Here is an 18158-nt window from a genome sequence, read left to right as displayed (position 1 = left end):
GGGCAAAGTCTGGGCATCTGAAAGCCTAATTAACACTACAGTAAAATTAAAGCTCTAGTCATAAACATTACTTTACCTCAGGGCCAAATTGAAAGAAGTTTCTTCATTAAAAATCTAATAAATTAGCTTTAACGTCACTTATAAGTGAGCAGCTTGGGTAATACATTCTCCTGCTGTATTTCCAACCCTCCCTACATGTAACTGCACAGCTTTAGCCCCTGACTGATGTTATAACAGATTCCTTTCTTGGGTTCCGATGTGCAAAACTCAATCAATTAGCCCGCTGCAGTTGAACGCCCTCGTTTCTTTGTAGCTCTCTATCAGCCGACGCCTTGTCTGGTTCTGATCTGGTTCTCTTTTCTTTAAAAATCTTGAATCATTTGCACTTTTTTTAATCCTCCATCTTTCTGTCTCGCCCTCGTATGTCTCATTTGTCATCGTCCCCTCATTTACTCGATAAAAACTACATGCAGCAGTACTCGAGCTTGCATAGTTTTAAAACCAGTAGCTGGAAGGTGGGTAAAGTTAAACCTAAATGACGAGCTATAAAACCCAAACGATAAAATATGACGTAAAACAGCCCTACGGGGAGCTCATAAATAAAAACCTAATTTGTCGTCTTTAATTGGACGCTACTGATGCTTGTGTATCTTGATTGAATAAACTTTGTGTAGTAGCAGCGCGAGTGGGTGGTGGTTTGTTGCTGCACCGCGCACAATGGTGCTGATAAAAATAAAACCAGTGATGCTGGAATTCGCGGAGGAAACCCAGAGAAGAGGCCTAACCTTGGTGCTCAGGTGTAGGAAAGCTGAATGGAGGCAGAACAGAACTGAAGAGAAGGCTTAACATCTATCGAATCAGAACATTTGAAGTGATTAAAACCTCTGCTTTTTTTTTCTCCCCTGAGCCGTATGAACATCAGACTACTTTCTGAATTAGTGCTGCTATTAATCATGTATTGCAAAATTGCCCCAAAGTGGAGCCGAACCGCAGACTTAACACTGAGGGATCGATGCCTGGTATCCTCAGATCTGATCCGCGGTGAGGTAACATTTAAAAGCCTCTTGCCCTTGATTTAGACATCATCTTTCGGGGTTGGCGCCGGGCCCAATCAATCTCCAGATAAACCGGCCTGAGCAGCGCTTAATGGGGCTAATTTGCGATGCTATCTAGCTCCGCTGGTGTTGGAGTCCACCGCTCTCGGCCGGTCACGCTAAGCGGCGTCCACCTCCGGAGGGATTTCGGCCGACGCCTGGGTGGGCGACGGCCTGCTGCCTGCCCTCGTGTCGCCGCTGAGAGGCTTAAGACCGCCGCATCAATACAGACATTAGAATGAAAGAAGGATTAGTCCAGGCTAGACCGGGTCTCAATGGACGGTGCAGTGAAAAGCCATCGAAGCTAAGAAGGCATTAGATCTAAAGTCGATGGAATCACTACTGCTTGCTGTGGCGTGAGTGCGTGGGGCCACTTGAAGGCTGCGAGTCATTTACAGCCACTTGGTTGCTGATCACTGCTGGGCAAATTAAAAGAGGAGGCAGTTCATACATGTAAGAACACAACTTCTCTGATTTATGTCTTAATTTTGCACCAAATTGATTTAGCCTCATCGCTTGATGAAAACTTGTATTCTTAGCGGTTTCGATGGCAGCCAGACACAACCTCAGCACCCACACAAACAACCGAGGAGGAGCAGAAGCTAGGAAAAAAAAAACCTAACAACATCATTAATATAGGATAATAAGAGGATGGCTTTCTCTTTTTTTCCCCCTCCTCTTCTCTCCCTCTGCGTATTTGCTGCCACGTGCCATTTTTTGCACAATCTTCAAAGTCTGAACTCCACACCCCCTACAGCTCTGTTGCCTCAATCAATTTTTCTTGACGTGAAGAGGCAAGGGAGGGAGAGGGAGAGGAGAAGAAGAAGAAGGAGAAGCCGATTCTTCATGGCTCCTCAGAAGTAGGGCAAGGATAGTCCCTGCAGGGGTGGGGGCAGCCGCACATTCGGGCTCGTCTGATTGGCTGAGTGCGAGGTGATGTCACTTCTGATGGTTCTGAGGGGGTTTGCGGTGGAAACACTCGAGGCTGCAAATCTAGCGACGACAGAAACTTCCAGCGAGAAAAAATAAAAAAGCTCACAAAGCTCCAAATATCTGACGTTTTCACACCGAAAATCATTTCACATCAAAGGGGACTTTGTTGTTGTCGGGTGCAGCTGGCTTAAAAATCAAAAGTCACTTCAGATCCATGTAATTATATAGAGTGTTCCCTACTGCGCTTTAATGTCTTAAGCCTCTGGATGATAAGTGAGATCAGAAAGGATAAAATCTTTAAAAAAAAAAAAAAGGAGTGATCTGAGGTCTGCTGATTGTGAGCGTCTGTCAGTGGCACAATTTGAATTAAAGTGTCCCCTTGAAATACAATCAAAAAACAAAGAAAAACAGTATTTGTATTTATTTCATTATTGTGTGAGAACCGACAGCCGACAAACCCACCAGATGCGCAGTCCTCCTCGTCCGCCCCGTTCTCGCAATCTTTCTCCCCGTCGCATCTCCATGACAACGAGACACACTTGTTGGTGGATCCCCCACAGTCGAATTTCTCTGGAGGGCACGTCTGTTTGCCTGTGGGTAGAGATAAAAGCGATAGGGAGATTACCACGACGGCTTTATGGTCCAATAAAGGCAGAAACAAAAACAACTACAAGACACCGCTGGACTCGATTTCTATCGTCCCCACGACGCCGTTAAAACTCGTCCAAAGCTCCGCCACTCCGGCCAATTGATTTTAGCGTCTGGGCCGCCTCTAAAGAGACGCGCGGAAACATCATGAAATACAGCAAATGTGCGGTTGGCTGTAAAGCAAAAAGAACAAGCTGGGTCCCTGCTTCCCCTTCCTGCCAATCTGCTCCAGTTGGCAGGCAGACGCTTTGATCCAGATTACAGTGCGTTTAATATGGACCATGTTGTTAATTATACATCTTTGCTTACAGTGCAGCCTGAAGCCCTCCAGGATGGAATCAAGGGGTCAGGCCTTCATGGCAAATCGTTTATCTGTGTGATTGGTTCATTATCTTTGAGATCAATAGTTTACAGGCTCTCTGACGTGTGGGTCGGATGTAGTCGAGTACCCCATCATCTAATTATTGTGTTAGAAATGTGTTTAAAAGAAGTTTAAAATGATGTAATTTACCACTATAAATGACTTTAACAAGGACAATATTAAAATAAAGATATATTTTTCTATTTTATTTCATGTTTCGGTCAAGTTTGTGGTTGTGGCAGAAGCTGTTTCAACTATTTATCCATTATTTCAACCCTTTGAACTCCCAAACCCATCAGTGGCTTTGAAATTTTTCAAAAACATTTCAAATATGCACCATTTATGAAAACCATAAAGCACCATTGGATTCTCAGCTTTCCTTTTCAACGGTCCTCAAACTCATCATGTGCTGGATGCAGTTCTTTTGGGAAATTAACTCAATCTGAGCTTACAGTTGTGATATTTCAGCAAAATCCCCTTTATGCTACATTTAAAAGTCATTTAGAAACTGTCAAATGCGGAAACTTTGCAACAGATCCACGAAACAAAAACAAAAAAATGTGTTTTTAGCACAACCATAGCGCCATGTTTGACTTTGTGCGACCATTCAGCTGAACTACATCAAGCAGATCAATAAAATTAATGCAGCGTGGCCCAACAACGGTATACAGAGGCGCAAGTTGTTGGAGGATACATTCAGCATGGTGAAACATCTTTCTAGAGCTGATGTGAAGAGTTTGTAGAGGATGTAGAAAGCTAAAATATAAACAACATGTGCAGCCACCATTTCCCCTCCAGAATCTGTACCACCTGTGGAAAAACGTGGCCTCTGCGGATTCAAGGCTTTGTCTAGTATGTGTTAAATAAAGAAAGAAAGAAATTATTTTACGATTTATGGCATATTACCTTTGTTTTACTATACAAATGACAGCTTAAGTTATCTCTACCTCCACCTTTGGCTATATTTCCATAGAGGTGCAAGACTTTAAAAACTGTCAACGAAGCTAAGTTTAGACGCCAGGTTTACAGGAATGGTCCCGTAATCGTCTCTTTCCAACTTTCTGTTTCTATTGTGGCTTAAAATTTAACAGTTTCTCCCGCAACATCGACTCAGCTGCATGAAACAATGACAAATGGTCGCCACTGGACACAACTCCAGCTCTGTGTAAGAAACTGAATCATTTAGGTTAGTTTGTTGGCCAATGTTGTAAATTTCATGTTCTTGGTGTTTTGTCTCCTCTCTAACAGAGGAGACGACATTGAGAGGGCAGAAAACGGTTCTTGTTGTCCTCTCTGGGTTTAAACAATCAACGAGCCTTGCAAAGCAGTTTCTCTCAGGGCCACTTTAAATTACCCAGGAAATAGCCCTGACCGAGGCTCTACGTGGGGGGTTGTCTGCAGTCTGGTCATGCACAAAGGTCCACTTACTGCAGAGGAAAACTAACTTGTTTTAATCATTTACCCAAATTAGCTCTCGACTGTTTATTCATGACTTTCAAATCAATACAACTAACTATTAGCATTTCCTCTTATACTTGACAACCACCATCTCACGTTGAAGCTAAGTCTAATTGTGAATGTATTTTTCATCAACTTCTATTATTTTAAATCCATTAAACCACAATCTTTACATCTAACTGCAGAACCCCCATCCATTACATCCATTACATCCTTTACATCCTTTAGGTTAGCATCCGGCAGCGTTTTCCGTGTTGCACAGGCTCAACAAGAGAGCGTTGCTACAGTTGGAAAACAACGGCGTAACCGGACCATTTGTAGCGCGATGAGCGAGAACAAGCCCCGTAATGAAAATCATTTATGAGGTTATAGCAGAATCTCTGATGCTGTCACTATCGATGTTGGGTGTAAACGGCACGGCGGGTAATTGGACCCGACAGGGAGGGAGTCTGCCAAGCCGTCTTTCCAAACAAAGTACATCTGTTCATACGGAAAACGCATTAGCTAAAACACTGTATTTAGGTTTCAATTGAATTCCTTTTTTATTTTATCTCCTGTGCAGACGATTTTAATTATTAAATGAGGTACCGTATAGCTTCCACGACAATTACAGAGTCCCTTAAAATTACAGAGCGCATTTAGGCTTTCATTTGCTTCTCTCCTTGGTCTAAATGGTGTTTATGCTAATTTTTTATAGTTTTTTCCAAATTAACTACAATATAAATTAACATTTCGTGGTATCAGTACCATTATCATTTAGGTAATAAGCATAAAGTGCGATGCAGCTGTTCATGATCAGATGATAAAGAAGCCTTTCTAATGCTGATTTGCATTGTAACAGGTTTTTGCAGCTAAAACCAAAAGCAATGTTTGGGAGGCTTAAAATCAGATGAGATTTCCTCTATCTAATATTCAGAAAAACAAACCGAAAACATGCTTTCATTTAACACAGCAGAAAGAAAACTCCTCACGGATCCCTTAAGCTTGATCAGAGGGGACATTTTTGAGCTGAAAGTGGTGGACGATCGACACTATAACTGAATTATCTCAAACAAATCTTGGCATTTCGCTTTTTTAATGTATTTTTATGACATTGCCAGAGTGTAGATGCAATATAGGATGCATCACGTGGCTTGTGTTCTTGCAGCTTCCAACAGCTCGGTCACGTTTGAAAGACACAACAACGAGATATCATCAAAACGGGAACAGCTTTCGCCAAACAACTGAAATGTTAGTGTGAAGTGTTGAGTTGCAGACGGAAAAAGTTGGATTTTCCAGGCTGCAGGGAAGAAAAGGTGGGCTGACATCAAGGCGAGACGGAGCAGTCAGCGGGGCTTTCATTCTGCCATTGTGGGGCCAAAACACAATGGAACGATCAAGATGCACAACTGCAACACCCTTTGAATGTCAGGCCGGTCATTAGTCATAGCTTAGAGGCCCCGTAGAACCAAAGATTGAATTAAGAGCGAGCTGCAACAATGAGCCAGTGTGGAGGACGGAGGGCAAGAAGTAGAGCCATGCCTTTATTTTGTAATGTCTGTTCCGCATTTCCTTGTTCCTTATCGACCGACGCTGACGTGCACGACAAATTAATACTAAGGGATCAGCCTGGCACGTAGACACGGTAACCACCCACAGGTAGCCTTCATTAGATTTTTGAAAGAAGGCATAATTTCAGCCTTTCATTCCTTCCCGGGTGTGTGACAGTCCCTGCATGCAGCATTGGAGGGGTGACAGAAGAGGAGAGGAGGCTGGAGAGGCAGCTGGTGCCTGGGGAGGATAAGTAGAGTAGAAAGGCTGATGCAGCCAGGCCCTGACCCCGCAAGGAAAAAAAAAAAAAAAAAAAAAAAAAAAACCCTGCAGTGCTCGGAGGCTGCTTCTACAACCTCGTATTAGAGCCGAGCGGTGACATTTACCTGCAACTGTAGTGCAGCTCCGAACAAACTGCAACGTTAAGTGAGTGAACAAAAGCTTCCCGCGGTTCCTGCTTTGTCAGTCAACACTTTAGACGGGCGTATCAAACTAAAATATGTGTGCTGCGCTTGGTAACAAATAAGTGCAGCGATCCTGCAGTTAGCCTCCTTCACCTGCCAGCTCTGGTGCACGCACATGTTCGGAGAGTGTTTCACCAAAGCCAGCGAGTCAAGATGTGTGACAGTCTTTGATGCTTGCCTGCGTCGCTGCTGAATATTTCATACAGGCAACTGAGACAATTATGTCCTCTGCTGTGTTTTTGTTTTTTTATGAAGTTATTTCCTCTGTCAAGGACTGATGGGTGCTTAAATGTGAAGAAATGACAAACTGAAATGAGTGATTACAGCTAAAACAAAAAACACCAACAACAGACTGTCTGGTCAGGAAAAGAAACGCACGAGAACAGATGAAAGCAGCGAGGAGGTGGAATCTCTGGAAGAGGAAATAACACGCTGTCGGAATGGATTCAAGGTCCGTGTAGAACCTGACAGAAAACAAGACGCAAGACAGAGAAAATGAAAGGAAGAGGGGGTGGCAGAGAAGTACAGAGGAGCAGCAAAAAGGAATCCACACAAGGAGATAGACACTGTATGACGGTTGGGGGATGGAGAGACAAACTGCTGCATGACCTTTCAGATTCTTATCCTAAAGCTAAATCAAAGCCATCCATACCAAGTGGAACGAGATGAAGGAGGAGAGGCAGGCGGAGCTCGGTCTGGAGCAGAATATGAATCCGGGGCGAGCTGTCCCGTCCTTTTAACTGATGACTCTTTAATGGAGCCGGCGCTTGTTACGCCCAAATCCAAACAAAGGACGACGAAAAAGCAGCCCTCTAAACGTGACGGCGACTGATTAGTGACACCTCAGATTTTTATAAAGACACAGCTAATGGGTTGTTTGGAGGAATCTTAATAAAAGCCAGTCGCTGGCAGACAAACCGACTGCCGGGTTGTTGTTTACTATTAAGAGTGAAAAATGAGGATTCATCAGGACGGTGGCACTTTGGCGTGAGATCTGTTTAGAATTCATCACTTTTTTTTTAACCGGAGCCGAGGCAGTGCTCACCCCGACGCGGTAATGGCTTTTACTTTTCATTTGATCATTGCAGCTGACCTTGTTTCCGCTGACAGCCTTTCACCTTAAACCTGGCTCTCAGTGACAAAGTGCGGAAACTCTTCAATTTGTCAGTTGTCAGCGGGCATGTGGGACGATAGGGTGACAAAGCGAAGCATAATCAAAAACGTGTTCGACTGATTTGACATAACGAACTGAAGCTTTATAGCAAATGTGGAATGACACCACAGCAACAGGCCGCGGGAGCGTTAACTTGCAGGCTAGTCGTGTAAATTAATGTTGGTTTTGCTTCTTTAAATTGATAACAGATACGCTGCGGCGATGACTCAACCTGCAGACGGTCGGCGACAGCTTTTGGCACGTTCAGACTTGACCGCCGAGCTTATTGTGACATGTTCCAATTTAACAACTAAATCTGAAGGGCACATATTGCACCTTTTCTGAGTAACCCCGACTCTTCCGCTCAAACCTGTTGGAGCTGAAATGCCTAGGTGTCTGTGCATCTACAGTATGTCAATGTTCTCATTTTCTCAGCTTCTCCAACTTCGACCTAAAAAAAAAGAAAGGCACAAAACGCTCTGTTAACATGAGTCACTCTCAGATTCGCTGCTTCATTAAACTGGGTTAGCGTGGTCATGTCCCCCCGCTTTGAATTATAGATCTGCTGCAGCGGAGAACACGCTCGCCGCTCGCAGACGACAAGACGGGAAACCGCTATTTTCAGCAAAGTGCATTAGCAGACGATGCGCTGTGGCATGCGCTCCCGCTTGATGCTTGAGCTAACCGAGCGTCGCTTCGTCAGCTGACACGAATATTTTTGCTGGTTTTAAATGTTTTTCGTGTTTTCTGGTCTCAAATCCCAGCAGGTCAAGTTTGCGGTCCGTCACGGAGACGTTAATTTGAAACCAAGCTACCAAGGGACTGTCTGGAAAAGGGAAATTAGCGGATTTCAATTTAGGACTTCTTCTTGCTGTTAGCTATTATTCATTAATTCCTTTTAATGATCTCATTGTTGGCTCTGCCGTCATATTATTTTCTAATGCTTGAAGTCATTTTTGCCAACCTTTACCTCACTCCATCTGCTCAAATGTAAAGAACTGCATATTCTCTTTGTCCTGTGTGATCCTAATTTGAATGTCTTCGGGGTACAAAACAAACCAAGTGAGCACCGTGGGTTTTAGGAAACTGATTTTTCAATTGATTCAAAAAATAATTCACAGATAAAGACGGTTAAGCAGTAAAACCCTCAGATCTGTATCACTGCTACCTTTAACCCATGTGTTGACCCAGAATGGTGAATGTTGTCATAGTGCTGGTCACTGAGGGTAAAAAACTAACAGAAACAAATGATCAAATGCCCCCAATCGTTTTTCTGTTCAGCTAATGAAACAGCAGAACAACTGCCAGCTTTCATGCTGTAATGTGTCAGAATCCTGAATTTGCTTTTGTGGAAACAAACACAAGTTGTTCTCATGAGGCGGCGCTGAAACCCAGCACAGGTGAAGAGCACCTGTTCCCTCCAACAAACTCGAATAACTCTGCAACGTGAATAATGATAATATAAGCCTCAAAATTCTGTCGTAGTGGGACACCTCAGCTGCCTCATAGTGACGATATCAAAAATTAGACAGAAGCCAAATTCAAATCAAAGCCCAAGAACCACCTGATCCAGTTCACATGGTAACTACAGACAAGATGGCCGCCGGCGTGCAGCGGTGGGCGGAGCCTCCCACTGATTCATGTGCTTCTCGTCCTTCAGCCTCTTTCTCCTGCTTTAAGGCAACTTATTAAATTTGTGATAATTTTAATAAAACCTTTTCTTAAAAAATGTACAAATACAAACATCCTCTCCTGTCTACCACCACGTCTCCCTGTGATCGTGGACCGAGTGGCGCAGGAGGTCCTCCCATAAGGCTGTATGATGAGTCAGCTGATGGCAGAGGCTCCTGAGCTGGCTTTTGGCTTTTGCTGTGGTTGCTGCCCTCCTGTCACCCCACATGGGCACCGTGCAATGGACTGATGTCCCTCTATTGTTATCATCACTGATTTATTTATTGATTACGGTTCTAACCTTTAATCACATTTTAATATTTTATCATTATTATCACCAGCTCACTTTTAATGCTTGGTTGCTGCTGTCGTCATTGTTGTTGTTGTCTTTGTTGTTTTTTATCTGTTATATGTTAATTGTTATGTGTGTCTGTGAGCTGAGCTTGAGACACCTGAATTTCCTCTATCTATCTATCTATCTATCTATCTATCTATCTATCTATCTATCTATCTATCTATCTATCTATCTATCTATCTATCTATGTGTTCCTATCCGTGGTACTGAAGCTGGGGTCGGCAGAAATCTGGGCAACAAAAGATTGATTGTAAACATAAACATCAAACCATAGAGGCTTTGGGCTGTAGCTACAAGAAGGCTAAGCTATTAGCAACATCCAGCGTTGTCATAAATCACCAGCCTGCGTCATAAATCTACCTAAACGACCTCATCAAGCACACATTTAGATATTAGAGGAAAATGAAGCAGGAGCTCACCTGTCCAGGTGGAGAACAGAATGTAACGCACCTCCAGTTAAACAAGTGCACTTCGCTGATGCTGACATGTGTTCTAATGAGTTTGTTGTTGTGCTGTCGTTTGAAATTCACTTTTTTTGGTTGTTTTGCAATGCAGCCAACTTGTTGAGCAACTTTTCCTGCAAGATTGCTGACGGGCCGTAAATACACATATGCAGTTACGGATCATTCGATGTGATTTGCCAAATTCTCTCGTCACAGTCTGGATTTTGTAATGACAGCAACAGAGATGTCTAGATTCACCTTCAATTATAATACACCAAAGGGCTAGTATGGACTTTGTTTTGCCTACTCCAGCTTTAACTCAAGCAGCAAACTCACCTGCAAGTACTTCTTTCATTATGAATAACAATCCACATGAAGGGGGATCCAAAGGGTTTAACAGCAAACTGTAGTATCCAATATGTGCAATGTAAACACCCCTACAAAGAAAACCTTCCCCATTATAACGTCAATAGAGAAGGAAGGCTTTAGTATTGACTCCTGCAGAAAAAAAGCTCAGCAGGGTTTGAGGCTCAATATCTACAAAGAGGTTTATGGAAGGAAGTTTTAATCAAAATCTCCTTCAGCGGAATGTCTATAATCCACTAGAAATTACATAACGCGCAGAAGACCAAATTAAGGACAAAACGCAGTGTATTCTGTCTGAACAGCCCGTATTTCTCAAATGTGTGTGAGGTTGCGTCCTCACATAATGAAAGCTTCTTCGAGGCAGAGGAGTCACTGTGAAGTCCCCTCACGCCTGTCAGCTCCCAGAAACGAATCTGAAAAGCAAAGCAGACGAACCGACACGCAGAACCGAGCTGAACTCAGCAATTTTGTCAGGAAAAAAGCGTCAAGTAGCCGACGCTCCTCTCTCCTCTTGTCAAATCCTTAAACGTGAACTCGGGCAAGCAGGAGCACGTGGAAGTGTCGCCGCGATGGCGAGAGAGCAGAGGAGCTGCTGCACAGCTGGCTGCAGTGGCCCACTTCCTCCTTGATTACACATTAATCTCATCCAAAAAACTAGGAGCGCTGGCACTTCACATGTTCCTCCAAAGAGTCATTCATTTTTCAGCGCTCGCGAGTAACTCACGCCGTGTGGCCCGAATTTGAATTCTTAATACGGCGGTGTAACGCTACTCCAGCGTGTAATTGGGAATCCACTCAGTGAGCCAGAATGATTGTGGCACAGATGTCTGCAGCACGGACTCCGAAATGTCTTCGCAGTGTGTGTCTGTGTGTGGAAAGCGCTAGTGTGTGTGTGTGTGTGTGAGTAAGTGTGTGTGAGTGAGTGTGTGCTGCATGTTTGTGCACATGTGAAACTGAAATAGACAGAAAGTACACGGGAGCTGGGAGGAGGAGGAGGATCTGAACGAGAAACATGCTGCATGTGAGGGAACATCGCTGCTTATCAGGGTGGAGAATAACCAGAGCGTGATGCATTAAGGTGCACGCTGTGCTATATGTGTAATTAGCTTGTGTAAAACAGTAACACTGTCACCGCTCTGCGCTCTTCACATAATTGCAAATTTTATATCTCTGTCATGTTAAAGATCGGACGCAGCCTGTGTGGGAAGATCTTCTGTTATGACCGCACAACAGGCCACACTTTAGCAGCTGATAAATGGTTGTTTTTGGCCTTTATTGGATAGTGCAGAGAGAGAGAGAGAGAGAGAGAGGAAAGTGGGGGGAGGACACGTGGGAAAGGGTCATGAGCAGGATTCGAACTCATGACCTCCACATTGGGACTGTAGCCCTGCACATGGGACGTCAGCTCAACCAGGTGAGCTACAGCGGCGCCCCTGTAACTGATAAATGTGAAGCTTCGGAGTCAAACGCTGCTCAGGGCTTTGGGTGTTTGGCATCTGAGAATGCTAAACTGTAACGTCTCAGTTTGCTGTTTGCATCTTCAGAGGGTTTTCGCTGACAGTTCTCGTTATAGCTCAGTGATAACACCAAGCGGCTGGTGCAGACGAGGTTAATGAGACAGACGACAGGAGATCCAGAGATGCAGCAGTTTAAGATGCTACTTGCACAATGTCCATTCTCCAGTCCTTCTCTTCATTATGGCACAGCTGGATTCACTCAAACAGAAAGACAGCTGTGATGAAGTGGATCTCATTAGCGATCCTTCTGTTCGGGACGCAGCCTCGATCTGATGCTGCTCATCTAAAAGCATCATCAGGAGCCGCACGGGCTGCTGGGTAGCGACTACCTGTAGCCTCCTGAGAAGTTTGCAGAAAGCAGCCACATTTTCCGCTGTTGATGTTTACATTTTTTTTTTCCCCACATTGCAACATCATGTGAATGCATAAGGGATTTCCATATAAATGGCTTTCTTCTCAGCCCAGATCTCTATCTCTTTATTCCGCAGCCAAGAGACGAATCCCTCCTTCATTTATCTTTAATTGGATTTCCAATATAAACTTGTTATCCTTCAGAGGACCCTTTATGTTTCCCCTCCTCGCGTTCAACTTTTTCTTCCGCGAGTGGCATTAGAAGCTCCGCTCGGCTGCTACATAATTCATCGAGCCGACCCACACATCCAATAAAACGTAACAAAACCAGAATGAATGTCCTCTGAAAGATTTATTCTGCCTTTTTTTTCTCGATTCATTCCCCCCCCCCGTTCGGCTGGATGCATTTTAATGCCCTCCCACAATAACTTTAAAGGAGGGTTTTAAAGAGGAGAAGCGTGACAGCGGTGGGTGGAATCAAAGTGACGCTCTCCATCACAATATCATGATCAGCCAACACCAACCTGCTGCACCCTGACGGAGCGTTTACACCAAAGTCACTCCTCAGACCTCTCGTAAATAATGCAGCGTCGGCGGTTCATTATTTCAAGAGAATAATGAACGTGCTTCATCATTAGCCAGACTTCTTCATAATTTTTATTTAGTGAAATAATTTCTGTTTTCTGCAAACTTGTGAGATGTCATCAGTAGCATTTAATCCAACTTTTAGCCAAACGCAGTCCAAAAGTCATTCATAAGCTTCAAACAATCAAACTTTAATGAACGGAGGCAGACAGCCAAAAAAAAAAAACTTTTGGAAACTTGCCCTCAAATCTCTAGCCGCAACATTAAATATTAACGGATCGTGTCGTTATATATTATTAATTAAGAGGTTAACCTTTCTCAGCATGTTTGAGCAGATCCGTTTTATTTGACGTTGACTAAATAAACCACCAGCTGTCATCATCACATTCTGATTTAACGGTTATGGTTAAGCTCCACCAACTTTAAACCAACAGGAAAAGCACAGACGAATTAGAATTATGCCTCCAGAATCCAAGGCTGTCGCTATGTTCAGGCTGTTTCTATGGGTTCTGTTTGTTTTTCCTAAAAACCTGTCGAATTGCAAGGTTTAGGATTGTTAAGGGTCAGATTATCGAGTCATGACTGTATTTAGTCAAGAGTTCAGTAAAAGGTATTGTAAGCGTTTTTTATGGTGGAATGGTAGTTATCAGAACGCTAGAATCCTTTTTATTGTCATTATGCAAACACTTGCAGACGCACGACGAAATTACCGTCGCAAGTCTCGACTTTCAGCAAAAAGAAAAATGCCACAAAGAATTCAAGAAGTGAATGTTTGCACCAAGTACCTCAAGATGTTACTGCGATATCGTGTTCACAAGAAACGGATGTTCAAACAGACATACAGAGGGACAAAACATAAAACCTCTGGCCTCAGTTACCACCAGCATGTCGGCATAAAAACAGAAAGTTCTCATGTGAACTTGTTCTAAAACACCTTCTCCAACAGTAAGAAGCTGATTGATGTGTTTTAGAGCCTTTAAAAAATGTCATTTATTCACGGTTCACCAATGTCACTTTATTCTAGTTCAGTGTTTTTATGATAAATTAACTTTTAAGACTTTTAAAATGTAAAATTCCAAAATCATGCAAAAACCTCTGTGACACTCGGCTGAAGGTAAAATCGCTCTTTTGTTTTTTTTTTTCTTCAGCTAAAGATGTGACATTGAACCGCCCAGCTGTCTCTGTGTGCTTTTGGCTGCCACACTTAAAGCCTTAAAAACAGAGTTTGTGTGCTTCACGGTATCCGTTACTGTGGAACACTGAGCTACATGGAAACTCTCCGCTTTTCCTTAAGACGTCGTTATTTACCAGAGCGGCGCTTTGAGCCCCGTCTGATACGAGTAACCCCGAGAGAGACTGAAGCAGCCTGGGGAGTTAGAGAGAATTAGCATTAAAACAAAAAAAAAAAGAAAAAAAGAAAACAATTAATAACTGGTTCAAGCCTCCCACACTCCAGGCCCCGCTTGGTTCTGCAGTCGACTCACCTCGCCCCCCATCGGGGCCCGAGTGTGGGCGGGTTGAGACTGGCACCGGCTAAAAGTGAGCCAGCCAGCGATACTCGTCTCCAGCAGCTTGGCAGAGAGATAATCGAGGCCCTTTCTTGCTCTTGCCATCAGACAGCATTGAGCATTGAAGTGCGTGGGCAAGTGGAGGCAAGCGAGACGGCTGAACTGCCACAAGAGCCGAGATAACAAGGGGAATTAGCAACCTGAACGCAGGTTCTGGGAGAGGCCAATTAAATCTTTAACCACCGAGATGAGGGTGTGGCAGTGTGTCCAACTCAAAAATCGCTAATTACCCAGCCTTATTGTTGTCTTCTGTCAGTAGAGGCAGCTCAGATGTTCCAGAAAAAAAGAAAAAGTACATATTTCAGGAAAAAGAGAACTAGCAGTTTCACACGACCTGGTTTGTGTAGTTGTGTCTGATTTCTGCAGCTGACTGAAGAGGCACAAGCAGTCAGTCACACAGGTTCAAGCTAAAGCTACTTGGAAGATGAGTTAACACGTTATTTTTGTTGTTTGTCCCACCCCTAGTAAACACGTGTCCACTTTCAAAGAGCTACATAAGGAGGACCGAGAGGTGGACTTTAGAGGAATCTCTCTGTGTGGAATCATTATTTTAAATTTTGTTTTGATTCCCAGTTTTGCTTCGTTTTTTTTGGTTTTGGCACCAAAATTGTTAGATTTAAGAGAAAAAAACATCAAGGTTTGGGTTAAAATATGACCTTGTCTCAATATACTTAAAGCTTCTCCTCCATCTTTTGGGTTACCAGGGTGACAAGTCCCGCCTCACCTCTTCTGTGATTGCTTGGCTGTGGAGGAGCGACAGTAATCTAAGAGAAGATATAATTCCCTCAAAACATGACTCTGAATTCTGCGTAGTTGAGCAGGAATGTGGTTTTTAGGAGACAGGGCTGACTTTGATCCCTTGTCGTGATGTGTATCAGTCAGATATGAGGTGAATACAAGACATTAGACTTTCCTTTGCAAACTGAAAACTGCAACTTCTAAAAAATGTTGCACCAAGATGATCGTCTCATGGCTCCTTACTGGAGGTTAAACTCACAACCAGGTTGGCAACCATGTTGTCTGACCTCTCCTGCCCAGGACATCGCTTCAGGGAGTTTATCAGCTATAAAAACAAAAACTTAAGCTGTAGTTCCACTTACTGCACGTCTCCTCCGCCTCGTCAGAGCCGTCCGGACACTCCGGCTCTCCGTCGCAGCGCCAGCGTCCCGGGACACACTGTCCGTTCAAACAGGCAAACTCTGCCGGAGCGCACGTCTTCCTGGCTGCTCGGACACAGAAGCGACAGACAGAGAAGGACAGAGTGAAGACAGGAAGTTAGAAAACTGGTCATCCTGCAGCAGCGGCGCTTCATCTCCGTCCTGAGCGGCTCACATTATCTGAATCCCTGCAATCATCAGAGATCAGGCTCATCGTTTCTCAGTTTAGTGCTCGCTCTCTTTCATACGCTAATTATCTCCATTTTGCCGATTTTCTTTGACTCTAACTCATTGTGCTGTCCTCCCCCTTCCTCCCCCAAATCCTTACATCTGCTGGTCTCCCAGAAAAAAAAAAAAAAAGAAAACAGTCTAATCTCTGCTTGAGGTTTTCCATCACAGAGCAGTGAAATGGATGCTGATTGCTGAACACACGCCAGCTCAGGGAGGTTAAACCTTTTACCTCCCAAACGTGTTTACTGCAGAAGGTTACAAGCCTGCGAGGCCACGGGCTGATAAACATGTCAAGTGTGCTGAGAGTTGGAAAATCAAAAACATGTCAAGAAAAAAAAAAAAAAAACGCCGGTTCAGGCAATTAGAAGAAAACTTTCACCAACAGCCCAGAGCTCATCGCGGCTCCCAAAAATCTCAACAACCTTTAAACTCACACACATAAAATAAAAAATCCACCTTGCACCTGCAGCAGCCGGGCAGCTCACAGAACCAGACGCGAGCAGAACTCATTTCCTCAGCCTGTTACTCCAGCAGGACCTGCTGTACAGTCGAATAAATCACCGGCTTAAAGCCCTCAGCCGAGCTCTGTGGTGTTGTTACACAGCCGCAACTGCTCCTAAGCCGGCCCCCATCTTGGCTCTGATGCTTCAAATTAGATATAGCGTTTAGAGATGTGCGGGGAGCTTAAGCTTAGCTGTGGGGCTGCGAGAAAAAGGCGGTGATTTTTCAAGAGTTTTTTTTCCTTTGCTGAGCTCAACCTCTTTCTCTGCAGACGTTTAAGATCTCTGGGATGTCTTGGTCTGGCTGAAAGAGTTTACTCCTGACGTCTGAATTTGAACACAGGTGATCTCAGAAGGAAATTAAATCAAGAGCCTGTTTGAGATTCAGTAAAAACTCAGAATTAGCTGATTGGAACCTGCTTTCAGGGTTTCTCCTCCTGACATCTTTTTCTTGAAGAGCCTCTGAAGCCAGAACTCTCCATCAGACACAACTTGGATGTTACGTAACTCTCTGGTGATCATCTGTTTGAGCTTCACTGTTCCTCTGCACAGCCGATAATCTATCAGAACAATATCCTCGGCCTCCATATGGCGGACGTGCTCGCATGACATCGGAGACACGATTTCATCCGTCGTGACGTCAGAAATGGTAATGCTCGGTCCTCCCAAGTCTCATCAGGGCAGCACTTAATTGCGCGTCTGAGATATAATTAATATATTTAGAAGCTTTGAGACTTGGCGCGCTGATGAGTTAATGAGATTTATGATAAAGGTTTCCAGGTGTGACTGGCTGGCACTTCCAATCCCAGCTCCTTCAGCAAATGAGGGAGATTATCTGTTTTATTTCCACACCATTAACGAGCAGGTAAACAGTTCTGGTTCCAGATGAAAGATGCGTCACGTTACAGCCACTGCAGCTGTCATATTAGATGCATCACAAACGTAGAAGCAAGGTGCAGATTTCTGCCACGACAATGCAAAACTTCTTTTTATTAATATTCACACGGTGACTCCGTGAGCACGTTCTCTGGCCGGTTCAACATTCTTTTCCTGCTGCTGTTGTTTTCATAAAACAGGATATGTTCTCGTATTTTACATTCGTCACTATTTTTAACTCCGCCGGGACAAAAATACGACGCCCCGAGCCGTTGTTTCTCCTGTTGCCATGGTGAATCACATCACCCGCGCTCCGCCGATGCAGGCTTTTCAGTCCCTCGTGCGCACGCTTTATTCAGGGTTGAGCTTAACTCTGAGTTTGACCAATTCAGAGTTTGTTAAACCTGATTTAAAGAAACCAAAATAAGCAAAAAACACTTCTATTATTAACAAGTACAAGCTGGTTTTAAAGTAGAATTAGGACTAAATTTACCTCCTGAGCACATGTTTGTTTGTTTGTTTGTTTGTTTTTTTTACTAGCTGTTGTCCTGGCAGAACGGTAAGCAAAATGTCCTTTGTGTTGGCAACGATATGCTAACGTGTTGTACGGTTATCTTTACTTGGAATAAACAAAGGAAAATGATTCGTTCTCTTGATTCATTTGAGATGTGGATTCCTATCAGAGCGTTCGCTTTGGCCAAATCTCGCCGCCAAGATGGAGGTTTTCCAGAAACTTCTGTTGATGCATTTATTATTTATGATCGCGTGTGATGCAGACATCCAAGTACAGACAGAAGCAGTCGATAAATGAGTGTTAATAATGGATCATAAGTGAGGTATCGCAAGTCGTGTATAACATGTTGGGTCTTTCTCCCACCCGACCTCTTCAGATTTAGA

General features: G+C 43.8%; 1 protein-coding gene across 1 annotated transcript in view; it reads right to left on the bottom strand.

Moving 5' to 3' along the window:
• LOC103364249 (low-density lipoprotein receptor-related protein 8) overlaps positions 1-18158 on the bottom strand; it is a 105383-nt gene that overhangs the window by 50490 nt on the left and 36735 nt on the right. The window contains exons 3-4 of the mRNA XM_008291344.1: positions 15598-15720; positions 2490-2618 (exon numbers count right to left, since the gene is read on the bottom strand). Coding sequence (XP_008289566.1) covers positions 2490-2618; positions 15598-15720 — 252 coding nt within the window. The remainder of the gene's footprint in view (positions 1-2489; positions 2619-15597; positions 15721-18158) is intronic.

The sequence above is a fragment of the Stegastes partitus genome, unplaced genomic scaffold (assembly GCF_000690725.1).
Source record: "Stegastes partitus isolate 25-593 unplaced genomic scaffold, Stegastes_partitus-1.0.2 Scaffold0, whole genome shotgun sequence".
Taxonomy (NCBI): Eukaryota; Metazoa; Chordata; class Actinopteri; family Pomacentridae; genus Stegastes; species Stegastes partitus.
Note: the sequence above shows the minus strand (reverse complement) of the source record. Positions and strands in the feature narration are given on the sequence as shown.